The following is a 12,178-nucleotide window of genomic DNA, read 5'->3' as shown; positions in this document are numbered from 1 at the left end:
CACAAACACACATACAGTAGCTTCACTCATGTGGATGAAATAATTAGGTAGGCAAATGGAATGCCTGAGTAATTTAATTTTAGTAATAGAACTCTTTTAGTAATAGAACTCTGTTGACCACGAAAGCAACTACGGTTATGTAAGAAGTACTTGCTTGCATAAAGGCCAACACTGAGTGCAGGAAAGGGCAGTGCCTCAATGTACATAACACACCCACCCACTAGCACACATGCTGGGACTGATATACTTTCATTAACGCTATACTGACCTACATTTACATGCTTTTTTTAAGTCAAGCTTTGGAAGTCAGCCTTTAGAAGTATGAATAAACCTTTTACACGAACACACACACACACACACACACACACACCTGGTGACCAATGCTGAGATGATATCTGTGATAGTACTGTTGAGTTCATTTAGGAGCTCTTCAATGGGTCCGGGGATGGGCAGCTGTTGTCTGAGGTGCTCTGCCCTCCGAATCTGCTGCCTGTTTTGCCAGATAGTTTCTGCCAGCTTTTCACACCTGACACACACACACACACACACACACACACACACAAGTAAGAATTAGACCTAAGCATGTGGTACTAGTGATATGTTTCTACATAATGCTTATAGAAATGTGTACTCCAGAAGGCTTTACAATATCAATATCAATTAAAACCAGATAAATCATAACAACTATTAAGTCTCTAAATGAATAGCTGAGGCTTTTGTCCCTCCAAAAAAGGCATAGAGAAACCAACCAGAAAAATTAATATGTCTCTGTTATTAGCAGCCCATAAACTATGGAAATAAACCCAGCAGTAGTCAATTGAAAGCCTGTAAACCGGTGACCCTTTGCCTTGTGAGGGAGTTTCATGGCTGTGATCTTGGTGGGAGGTGGAAGAGAAATCACCAGGACTGCAGGATGTCCAGGCCTCCCTCCGGCGGGCCCCCGTTGCCTGCCAGCTGTTGCCGTCTCTTCCACTGGATCAGCTCGTCATCCAGAATGATAGTCTGCTGCTTCCTCAACAGCTGCAGTGTTTTTTGGTGCTTCTCTGCCAGGTCCTGTATGTTTACAGAAAAGTCGAGGCTGACTTGCAATCATATTGTGTATGAACAAGATATTGGTTTTTTTCTTTTACATGATCGCATCATACCAGTCTATATTTCTGTAGTGTGTTGGCCTCTCTGGTCAGCCATGCCTCCACAGTGGCTCTCTTGCTGAGAAGGGCAGGCTCCCGTAGCTGTCGGTCAGCAGGGGGAAGCGTGGCCAGGCTGGTGAGCTGAGCTGAGGAAGGGTGAGGTTGTTGCCAAAGGGGTGGGGACGAGTTCGAAAAAAGGGGAGGAAAAGCGAGAGGAGGTATAAATCTCTGACCTGTGCACGTAGAGTGTACATAATCCCCCAAGAGCAATAACAATTTACTCAGGAGAACCTCCTCTAGCATAACGCAGACGTCATTAGAGCTAGGTGTTGTTTTCTGAATGATGCAACATATTTGCAAAGGTTGCTTAGGTTATGGAAGCTCCCGGTGTTTGTTTTCCATTTCTGATCTACAGGATCCAACATGGGTGGTGGTGGCGCATAGATAAGATGCTTGCCTTTGGTGTGGGAGACCTGGGTTCGATTCCCACTGTGAGACATCCACCATTGTGTCCCTGAGCAAGACACTTAACCCCTAGTTGCTCCAGAGGTGTGTGACCTCTGACATGTATAGCAATTGAAAGTTGCTTTGGATAAAAGTGTCAGCTAAATGAATAAATGTAAATATTTCAGACAGCTGTGATATGTATGTAGAGTGATCTTTATAACACACTTTCCTTGATATTTCAAAGCTATGATATTAACTAATCGTGAATTAATTAATCATTGATTTTACAAAATGTCAGAATAATAGTAAAATAGTGAATAGGTTTTGTCCAACTTACAGTGCAAACTTTAAATGTATTCTGTTTGGAATGAAATTAAACAGAAAAACAATACATTGTTCAGCAGGCATGATGAATGACACTGTTGAATAACTGATTATCAAAAATGTTGACAATTTCGTCATGCATTACTTTAGAGCAGCAGTAATGAGATGCAAGTCCTCTGGTCTCACCCTGGATGCGGAGGCTCTCCTGGTACTGGATGATGAAGTACTCCTGGTTGTGCTGGAGCTTGCGCAGGTCATTCTCAGTGTCCTGGGTGAGCAGGCGAAGCTCCTCAAAAGCCTGGTTAATCTGCTGGTATTTCTGAGACATGCTGTCCATCATCCCGCCCACCGGCGAGCTCGACTGTCAATTACAAAGTAAGATTGAGAGACAGGCACAGAGAGACAGTTATCGGTAAGGCTGGTTTTCCATTGGATGATGCATGGCCTGTATATTGTCTGTCATTGGATTGTTTATGATAGTTGTTAAGGGAAATGACTGGACACTGGTGAGTTGAGAGCTGAGCTACCGGGAATATCCGTGGGGGATGGAGCAGAGTTACAAAACCAAGCTGGACTTGATGCATTGACCGAAGTTTGTGGCAGTGGGGCTATTTGACTATAAAATTCCCAGTGACCACAACCCTGATGGAACACTGCAAATAGAGAAGTAAGAAATGCATTTACTTATCATACTCAGACTGTGTGGCCAGTTAAAGGTCTAAACAAGAGCACTATGGTGCCTAAAGGTTCAGACTAAACAGGGTGAAATTCAATCAGTCCAAATATGCATTCCACTAATAGAAAAGTCATGTTGTGACTGGAAATCAATTCACCGCAGGAGTTGCTGAGAGTCACATGTTTTACGCACGGCTGGCTTTATGGTTTTATAACTCAGTCCTTGTTATAAACCGTACAATATTTGACTTCCATTTTTGAGTTCCCTCCATATTGCAGTGTTGCAGTGGAGAAATACAAAAGGCCATATTAGAGCATGAATGCTATGAAGCCACAGGTGTTTGTTCATGCAAGTGTATATGTTAGTGGGGATCTCTGTGTGTAGACAAATGCGCAGAAGCGTGCAGGTGTCAGGCTGCGTATGCACTTTACAGTACACTCAAGCACCCTACTCACATTGGTGGCCTCTCTGACGAGCCTCTGCTCTGTGTAGAGGATGTGTTTGATGCATCGGACCAACTCCAGAGGACAGCGGTCATACGTGCTCTGAAAGACAAGGAGCACATGTGCTGTGTTAAGGCTTGTTAGCCCCTGACGAGCGGAATGGCCGCTGCACACAGGACTCACCAATTTAGTCGTATCAAGGAAGCTCGCTAGGTTCTGGAGCCAATGCCGCAGACACACTAAAACCCATTAGACGAGCCTAATGAGACCCATCTCTGAAGCACGGCACACTTCATATAGAGATATGACTCATTAGTATACATGCACATTGTCACGCACCCACCATTGTGGAGTGGTTTATGTGTTACAGTAACATTTTAGTAACCATTTTTCCACTGATGAGTAGTGTAACAAATTGCAGTTACACTTTCAGTTTTACACTTTTAGTTGGAAGTCAGTTGATAATATTCTTGTTGTTTACTGCTTTCAGTGAGAGAATGAAGTTTCATTAAAAGTTGAATTATTTTAATCTAGCTGAGTATACGAGCAAACACACCACTTTAAGATAAGAAAAATATTTCAGATTGATTCACCTCACTTATTCTGACTTTAAAGAAAAGTAATATACAGTAAGTCACACAGGACACTTTTCACATATCACACTCAACCACATCAGTATATGTACGCTCATAATCTCTTTAGGAAAAAAACTGAGTGGTAGGAATTCAAGATTGCAGTTTGACTTTGCACAGCCAGCCCCTTCCGCCTGTTTCTCTGCCTGGTTTCAGGGAGAAGACAAATAAAAGAACAGTCTTGTGAGCAGAGAGCTCGATCATAAATAGCAGCGCTGGCTGGCTACCAAGGCCCTCACTTGGTCTGTCCACTTGTTTTCCTCATGGTGGATACAACCTGTTCTTAAAACATTTTGTTCTCTGTATGCTCTCTTGTATGGATGGGGGAAGGGAGGAGTTTGAGTTGAACATTTGTACCTTCCAACCACCTGCTTATGATCTTCTCACATTGTAAATAGTTTAATGTAAGTGCTTGCTGAAAACATGGCTACTGTCTGAGCAGTGGAATTCAGAATTTTATGATCGTGTTTCAATTTTCTTATTTGATTGCATGAACAGTAGCCACTTTATGCTAGAGATTTTTTGTTCTTCAGAACTTGTAACTACAGATAAAGCATCAAAAACAATTTGCGGTCCCTTTTACTGACATATCTGACAAATAAATGAAAGACACAGTTATATATATATATATATATGCATAAAAGTATGTAAAGTCTTTGGAATTATCTGGCTTTCTGCATAAATTGGTCATAAAATCTTCATCTAAGTCACAACAATAGACAAACAGTCTGCTTAAACTAATACCAAACAATTATGTTTTCATGTTTTTATTGAACACACTATGTAACCATTCACAGTGCAGGGTGGAAAAAGCATGTGAACCCTTGGATTTAATAACTGGTTGACCCTCCTTGGTAGCGATAACCTCAACCAAATGTTTTCTGTAGTTGCAGATCAGACATGAACAATGGTCAGGAGGAATTTTTGACCATTCCTATTAACAAAACTGTTTCAGTTCAACAATATCCGTAGGATGTCTGGTGTTAATTGCTCTCTTAAGGTCATGCCACATTATCTCAATCGGGTTGAGGTCAGGACTCTGACTGGGCCACTCCAGGAGGTGGGTTTTTCTTCTGCTGATGCCCATCTTCTGCTGAGCTTCAACTGGTGGACAGATGGCCTTACATTCTCCTGCAAAACTTCTTGATAAACATCGGAATTAATTTTTTCCGTCAATGATAGTAACCCTCCCAGGCCTTGAGGCAGTGATAGATAGAGTTTTTCCTTCCACACATAGGGTTGTGTTTTTCTTCCATACAACTCAACTTTGGTTTAATCTATTCACAGAATATTCTGCCAGTAGTGCTGTGGAACATCCAGGTGCTCTTTTGCAAACATCAGACACCATGAACTCTTGTTAAGTGTTTTACATTTCGTAGAGTTGTCAACAGAGATGTTAGCATGTTCCAGAGATTTCTGTAAATCTTCAGCTGACCTTCTAGGATCCTTCTTCACCTCATTGAGCATTCTGCTCATGCTCGTGCAGTCATCTTTGCAGGACATCCACTACTAGGGAGAGTCGCAACAGTGCTGAACTTTTTCCATTTATAGACAGTTTGTCTCACCGTGGACATTCTAGTCAACAATTCTTAATTTTATGTCTTCTGAGAGCTCTTTTGTTCGAGGCATGGTTCACATCAGGCAATGCTTCATGGAAGTAGGAAAATTGAAATTGGTGTGTTTTTATAAGGTAGGGAAGCTCTAACCAACACCTCCAATCTCGTCTCATTGATTGGACTGTAGGTTGGCTGACTCCTGACTCCAATTAGCTTTTGAAGTCATTAGCCTAAGGGGTCACATACTTTTTCCACCATGCACTGTGAATGTTTACACAGTGTATATAATAAAAACATAATTATTTGTGTGTAATCATTTTAATAAGACCGTGTTTGTCCGCTGTTGTGACTTATAAAACAGTCAAATCACATTTTATAACTAATTCATGCAGAAATCCAAGTAATTCCAAATGGTTCACATACTTTTTCCTGCGACTGTACATACTGTACATACTACCTTTGGTCATACTTTGACCCACATGCAATTCCGCATGCAATTTCTTTCTCTCTGCAAACAAAAGCCAAAAAGAGTTACCTTGAGCTGGCTGGCGTAGTGTCCCAGTTTGATTTTGAGTAGAAAGCCATCCTCTCCCACCTGGTGCTCTGCCTTGTTCTGCAGCTCCTGGATCAGACTGTCCAGCAGGCGTTTGGCCTTGAACTCCTCCTGTGGGTTCTCCAGGTCTATGGCATCCCTAACAACGCACACACACACACACACACACACACACACACACACGTATGCAAGAAACATACAAAACACATAGACACATGCATAATTAAACACACTTGGTTAATAAGAAAAAAAGAACTGTCCAAATGTGCTCTGGTGGACAAACATGCAACATTTCTGTTTGTGCTGGGGTGCAACTCACCAGATCTGGCCCTCTATCCACTGGGACAGATAATGTCGCACCTCAATTGGGAAGTGCTGACCATACAGAGACTGCATTTGGTGCAGAGCATCTCCCTGGAGCTGCTGGGCCTGGATCCACACTGCCATCTTCAACACCCTGAAGTTGAAAAGGGGGCTGGTTATTAATTAGAGAGTAGGGAACACAACTTAAAAAAACAGTAAGGTGATGCATTTTCAACTAACTAGATTCTTACCTACAGTATTCCCAAGTTCAAGGAGCTCGGAATTAACTAACTACATTAGTTTGTCAGGTAATGGGTTATGTTTACCACAAGAACGTGCTGCCAGTCCTGGATGCAGAGTTTACGTTAGAAGTTATGTCCTGATCTCTGGAGTTGGGGTAAGTTTATACTCCAGCAACCCACGCCAACGTTTTCAGGTATAAAGTTGCGCTACCTTACACACACCTTACAAACACACTGACGTCCTTACTAGAGTACTATGAGATAATTGCAGATAAATCTGTGTCACAGCCAATAAATGACAATTCAATAAAGAAAAAGAGAGACAGATCCTTCTATCATGTTATGAGTGTTGTTGTTTCATAGTTCATCCACAAGAGGGCACTCTGCAACTGCTGGCAACAAAACCACAAATCCAGGAGAAAACACAGCAATCAGCTGACATAGTCAGCTTTTGTGCAAAGTATTATAAATAACAATATAAAAAGTAAATTTTTAAGCTGCATTATGTCATTATGTTGTTATCTTGGTGAGGTCTCATAATTACACAGAGCAAATGTTAGGGATAATCTTCGTTTACGTTATGTGTTTCTCAAAAGATGGAGAAAAAAAGCATATTGGCTGATATATCAAAATATCAGATTTAAAAATCCTCAAATATCAAAATTGGTATCAGTCTTAAAAATCCCATATTGGTTGGGCTCCCCCGCCCCTCTTCTCTTGTAAAGTTAAAAGTGAACATGCAACCTAACAGAAAAAAGCCTGATCTTGCATTTTTATTTATAGTTTTATAGTAAGACTAACTGGCTCTGCCTGGGACCGGTATAGTCTCAAGTGACACATTTGCCACCAATACCGTTGTGAACAACAGTGCAGTGCAAGAACAGAGAGCTAAACAGTGGAGGGAGCTTAGCAAACAGTCAATTGTATGGCTTTAAGACATGTTCTTTTTTTATGAAAATCCACAGGGTGAATTGACTAAATCCAATCGATTGAACATATTACTACCAGCTCACAGAGTATAGATTTCATTAAATGAAACCTGCAGTATACAGATGTTTCTGATTTCCCTCCATGGCTGCAGCTCCAAGCCATAGTGGTTGAGCCGGTTATGTTGAGGGCTTAAACAGGATCCTCTGTGGAGACAACAGCTCCACACTGAGTGTTAAAGTGTCTTGGCTGAGAGGACTTTGTGTTGGGTCACTGATACTTGTTTCCAGTCAACACACCCACTCACCCTTCTCAAAAGTGGCACAGTCACTGTCAGTAAAAGACTGAGCGATATGAGTACGCGGGAAGTTTGTGGTGTGTGTGTGTGTGTGTGTGTGTGTGTATGTGTGCATGTATGTATGTATTTGTAGGAGCTTGTGGTGTCAGTGGTTCTACTTGACAGTGCGTGCATCTTTTGAATTTCAATGTAATTAAATGGACATTTGACAGCATCTTAACATGCAGAGCAAAAAAGCAAAAGAGAAAGCTGATCTACTATATCTGTCTTTCAATTTCTTGTTTACTTTATCTCTCTATGGCTCATTTCCTCATCATACCTGTAGAGAGAGTTTCCCCTTATTTTTCATACATATTCGACTTTTTTGTCCTCTGTCAGGACAGAAGCTAGTCAGTAACTGAAGTTCCACTGGTTTGGGACTGTGCACATTGTCATGGTTATTGCATAAAAAACAGGAAGCCGTTTCCGTTCACAAAAAGAAAGTGCTTCAAATTTGAGAGGATCCCATGACTTGCAAAACTGACCTTCAGTCATCTGTCTTAATGAGGCCACGAGTCAATTGAATAATAATTAAATTTAAGGAAAAAACTCTAATGCCCTGTCACAAACATCTCCTGTCTTCTGATCACCAGGCAAAGTGTTTGCATGTGTGTATGTTATGGCATAAATCACCCCTCACAGCTGCGCCCATATGCATGCATGTTCACCTACTATATACTTTATGTGTCTAGGTGAGATGAGTTCAGAAAGATAATTCCACTCCTTATGGTATTTGTGTCTAATCCTGGCATCTGCGACAAATCCTTCAGCTTATGTAAATGCTCCTGCACTTATAAAACTCTGAATATGGCAGATGATTTTAAGCGACTTGTAACTGTCACGATTAAAGGTAATTTGTACAAAAAAAAGAACACAAAGAACCAAATTTGTCAGTCAGACCAATCATAAATATTATTTAATTATTTATTAATTTATAATTTCATAAAAAATGCTTAATAACTTCAGAACTTTTAGTTTTAAAGCTGAAATTTAATTAAATTTATTTATTTAAATAAAATTTGGTTATCATATTACATATTTCATATATTTATTATAGTCTGTATAGGTGATCAGGTGTACTGAAGTAAAATAAAACAAGTAAAGTCTAATTTAAACAGTTAATATGTTCCCTATAGTTGCTAGTTAATGACACTTTTGTTACCTAAAAAAATGACATGAAATTTCACAAAAACAACACTAAATGCTCCATAATCTTTGCTGTAGTGCATGCAGATTGTTTTCAGATTGTGTGTATGAAGGCAAATTAAACGCATATTCAGCATATTTTCAAAAGACAAATTTTGCTTTTGAAACGAGTAACGTGCACATGTTTTATCAGTGAGGGCATCAGCAGTAAGCATCAGCGCTCGTATTATCAGCTGATTGGAAGAGGAACCCAACAGGAAGAGCACAAAACCTTTTCTACCACCTCTTTCTGTGACACCTATTGTGAGTGCAGGACTGTCTTTCTGTACCATCCTATATTACACAGACACACAAATAGGCACACGGGGCATGCTGGGAGCTAAGGCTTTAAACTACGTTTGTCGTGCTGCCAAAAGTGGGACAAACTCATGTTTACTAGTCTGTCTGTCTCTTTAAGAGCTCTTTAAGGTGGAGGCTGCAGGTGCTGTGTGCCCACCATTATCACCTCCATTCTCACCTCCAACAGGAGAATGAGATGCTTCTCAGCAGCTGTTTCACTCTGACAAACCGCAACATCCAAATGCCCTTGCATGACCCTGAGGTATACTGTGAAAACAAAGGAGTCTCTCTCTTGTCACTTTCCTCTATTTTTAACAAACTCTAAATGTTGTAACATGCTACACGTTTTACCACCAATTCACTGCAGATTAAAAAAAACAAACAAAATCCACTTTACCTCTTGCCTTCAGCTCTGTGATACCATGTAACAGCAGGAAACTCTAAAGAGGAGCACCACAAACCTGAGACAGACAGACAGAGAGAGAGTGAGACAGAATCAGAGAGAAAGAGAGAGAGAAAGCAAAAGGAGGAAGTGAGTCAACCATGGGTGCTTCTGAGGAAGCTATCTTTTTTCACAAGGACTGGAGCACAAAAAGCATGATAGGTTGAGAGAGAGCTGAAATGGTGAAAGGGAAAGTCCACTGAACAGATTTCACTTAATTCCAGTTGTCCTGGACACGTCAACATAACGTAATATCTTAAACTTGTCAAGCCGAGAAGTACAAGCTCTCTTAGTGATGGTATGTAGTGATCTTTAACTGCTACAGTTTTTTTTTTTGCAAGTTTTTCGAGACAGAACCAATTAAAAAGATATTTGTGGAAAAATGACAGCACAAACATAGACTTTATAAATCAGAAAGCTATTTTAAATGTAATTGCATGAACAGATATTCTTTCTTCAGTCTATATTAGTAATAACAATTAAAGAAAAAAACTACTGTTCACTACAACTTTGGTTTCATTCACCCATATGCTTCATTCCCTCGGCTCTATTGGTTATGATAACATAGTACTCACCAAAGTATTTCTTTAAATCTCAAAACATGGTTTTTCTAAAAAAAAAAAATAGGTCCAATGGGTCAAGAAACATGAGCAGTCAGACAATCAGGTTGACCATCACACAGCCGACAGTATGGCCAGATTAGATACTGCTTTATTTGAAGGTAAAGTTGAAATTGTGGCTTAAAAGCCCACACTCTGAGTGTGCACAACTACAGCAAATACAGTGGGTTCAAAGAGCTTAACAGATGTCTGTAGCCCGCTCCTCATCTTTACTTTAGGCTTTAGGCTTGAGGACAGATTAGCCGCTACAAGCAATGAACTGAGTGCAGTGTTGTCTCAACCCAGAGAACCAAAGGTCATAATATGTAAGTCTCCTTTAAGTCTTGTCTGTTGAAGACAAGCTAAAGCCTTGATTTTGTGTCTTTCTCAGAATTATGGAGCAATAGGAATATCCAGTTAAAAACAGAGATGACTTTATAATCAGGAATAACTCTTATTTTTAGGAGACAGAGATCATTAGGCCTGATCCAGAGAGTGGAAATAGTAATGTTAGCTGCATTAAGCTTTGATCTGCAGCCTGACAGAAGGGCATGGCATCCTGAAGCGCACAGAGCCAGAGATTATGAAGTTGGGGTTAATATTATTGATTCAGCTCATTCCTGGCTGAACCCTATTGAGGCAGAACAGCCGGAACCCACATGCTGTCAAAAGTCTCCAGACAAATATGTATCTTTATTTTACTGCCTGTATCTATCTTCCTTGGCTCAATCCTTCGTAGCTTCTCTGTCATCCTGCTTCTTTGTTCAATTTAACTCGCTCACTACCTAAAACAATCATCTAGTTGAGACTGATCCATCTAAAGTTGTGTCTTGAATTTGTCACGTCCTGCGTGAGTCTCATTGCACAGAAGAAAGGTAGCCCACGTGTCATGTGACTGGTCCTATGACCTCATTAGTAGGTCTACATGCTCTGCTCACAGTGCACACCGATCTACCTGGTAGAAGTCCAGTCTTCTATTTTATGCAAATGGCAAGTGCAAACAACTATATTTGAATATATTTCCAGAACTAATACAATCCATCCAACCATCCATCTTCATCCGCTTATCCGGGATCGGGTCGCGGGACTAATACAATCACAAATGTAAAAAAAAAAAAAAAATGCCTCATCATCTCAGCTCACAACTGACTATCTCGGAATGTTAACGCTGTATCTACTGGCCTTGTGATTTGGATCCACTCCAAAATTGAATGGGTCCTTCCTTGGCTCATGTTACACTCTTCCACCATGTTTCAGTGGTTTTTGCGCAATTGTGCTATCAGACAAACAAAAAAACTGAAAACATAACTCCTTGGTGAAGGTAAATATATAGAATGGACTCATTATAGAAACAAGACTAAGTATATGGCTGGACCATGTATGTGCTCCTGAGGACTTAATTGAAGATTGTAATTGTGTCACTGTAAAGCTTTGTTAATGCTCGATACAGAGTCCCAGGCACCAAAAGTGAAGTCATCATGCCACTTGCGTCGAGCGCAAAGGCTCTGCAAGTCCCTGTTTTTGAGACTAGTGAACACAGAGCTTTTCATTTCAAGACAGACGACTTGAATACCAGTTTAAACAAGCTTCTATTAGCTCATTACAATATGACGGAAAACACGACAAATACAAATACTGACAAAAGCGAATAACTTAGAGGTAAAGTAATTATTGATTTTTTTTTATTTTAAATATTAATATTTTAAAAAGATTTTTTAAAGGCCAATTTGTTTTTAAATGCTTGAAAAACAGGAGAAATCTACATTTGAGTAGGCTAAATAATATTTTGCCAGTAGACTCAAATTGTTTACAGCATATTGAACCGTTATTTAGAATATATTTGATGTTCCAAATACTTGACCTCTTTCTTTACAGGGATTGCATAACGGCAATGAAGTATGTCCATGAATAGATATGAGCTAACTTCATGGCTCAGTCAGGGCCAGACTTTCGCATTTATAGTGCTGGCCCCACAAAAATGGCCACTGAACACTAGGACAAATCCCAATTTGATAGCCTTCCTTGATCAGTGATTGGTAAGCCATGTGTGTTAATACCAACAGTGGCAGTAAATAAATTACC

The 12,178-nt window shown here is 40.2% G+C and overlaps 1 protein-coding gene across 2 annotated transcripts in view; it reads right to left on the bottom strand.

Annotated features, from left to right (window-relative positions):
• The window catches only part of stat5a (signal transducer and activator of transcription 5a), a 53,525-nt gene that overhangs the window by 10,592 nt on the left and 30,755 nt on the right, over window positions 1-12,178 (bottom strand). The window contains exons 2-9 of one of the 2 annotated variants that reach the window (XM_038704510.1): window positions 9,453-9,516; window positions 6,081-6,218; window positions 5,744-5,900; window positions 3,033-3,122; window positions 2,088-2,262; window positions 1,146-1,276; window positions 902-1,053; window positions 371-526 (exon numbers count right to left, since the gene is read on the bottom strand). In XM_038704510.1, coding sequence (XP_038560438.1) covers window positions 371-526; window positions 902-1,053; window positions 1,146-1,276; window positions 2,088-2,262; window positions 3,033-3,122; window positions 5,744-5,900; window positions 6,081-6,208 — 989 coding nt within the window. In that variant the 5' untranslated portion in view covers window positions 6,209-6,218; window positions 9,453-9,516. The remainder of the gene's footprint in view (window positions 1-370; window positions 527-901; window positions 1,054-1,145; window positions 1,277-2,087; window positions 2,263-3,032; window positions 3,123-5,743; window positions 5,901-6,080; window positions 6,219-9,452; window positions 9,517-12,178) is intronic. The other variant, XM_038704518.1, reaches the window with a different exon arrangement.

This window comes from Micropterus salmoides, unplaced genomic scaffold, assembly GCF_014851395.1.
Source record: "Micropterus salmoides isolate LMB-PRFRI ecotype aquatic unplaced genomic scaffold, ASM1485139v1 Ms_hic_scaffold_10, whole genome shotgun sequence".
In the NCBI taxonomy this organism is placed as follows: Eukaryota; Metazoa; Chordata; class Actinopteri; order Centrarchiformes; family Centrarchidae; genus Micropterus; species Micropterus salmoides.
The sequence above is the reverse complement of the archived record's forward strand: the minus strand, read 5'-3'. Positions and strand labels throughout refer to the sequence as shown.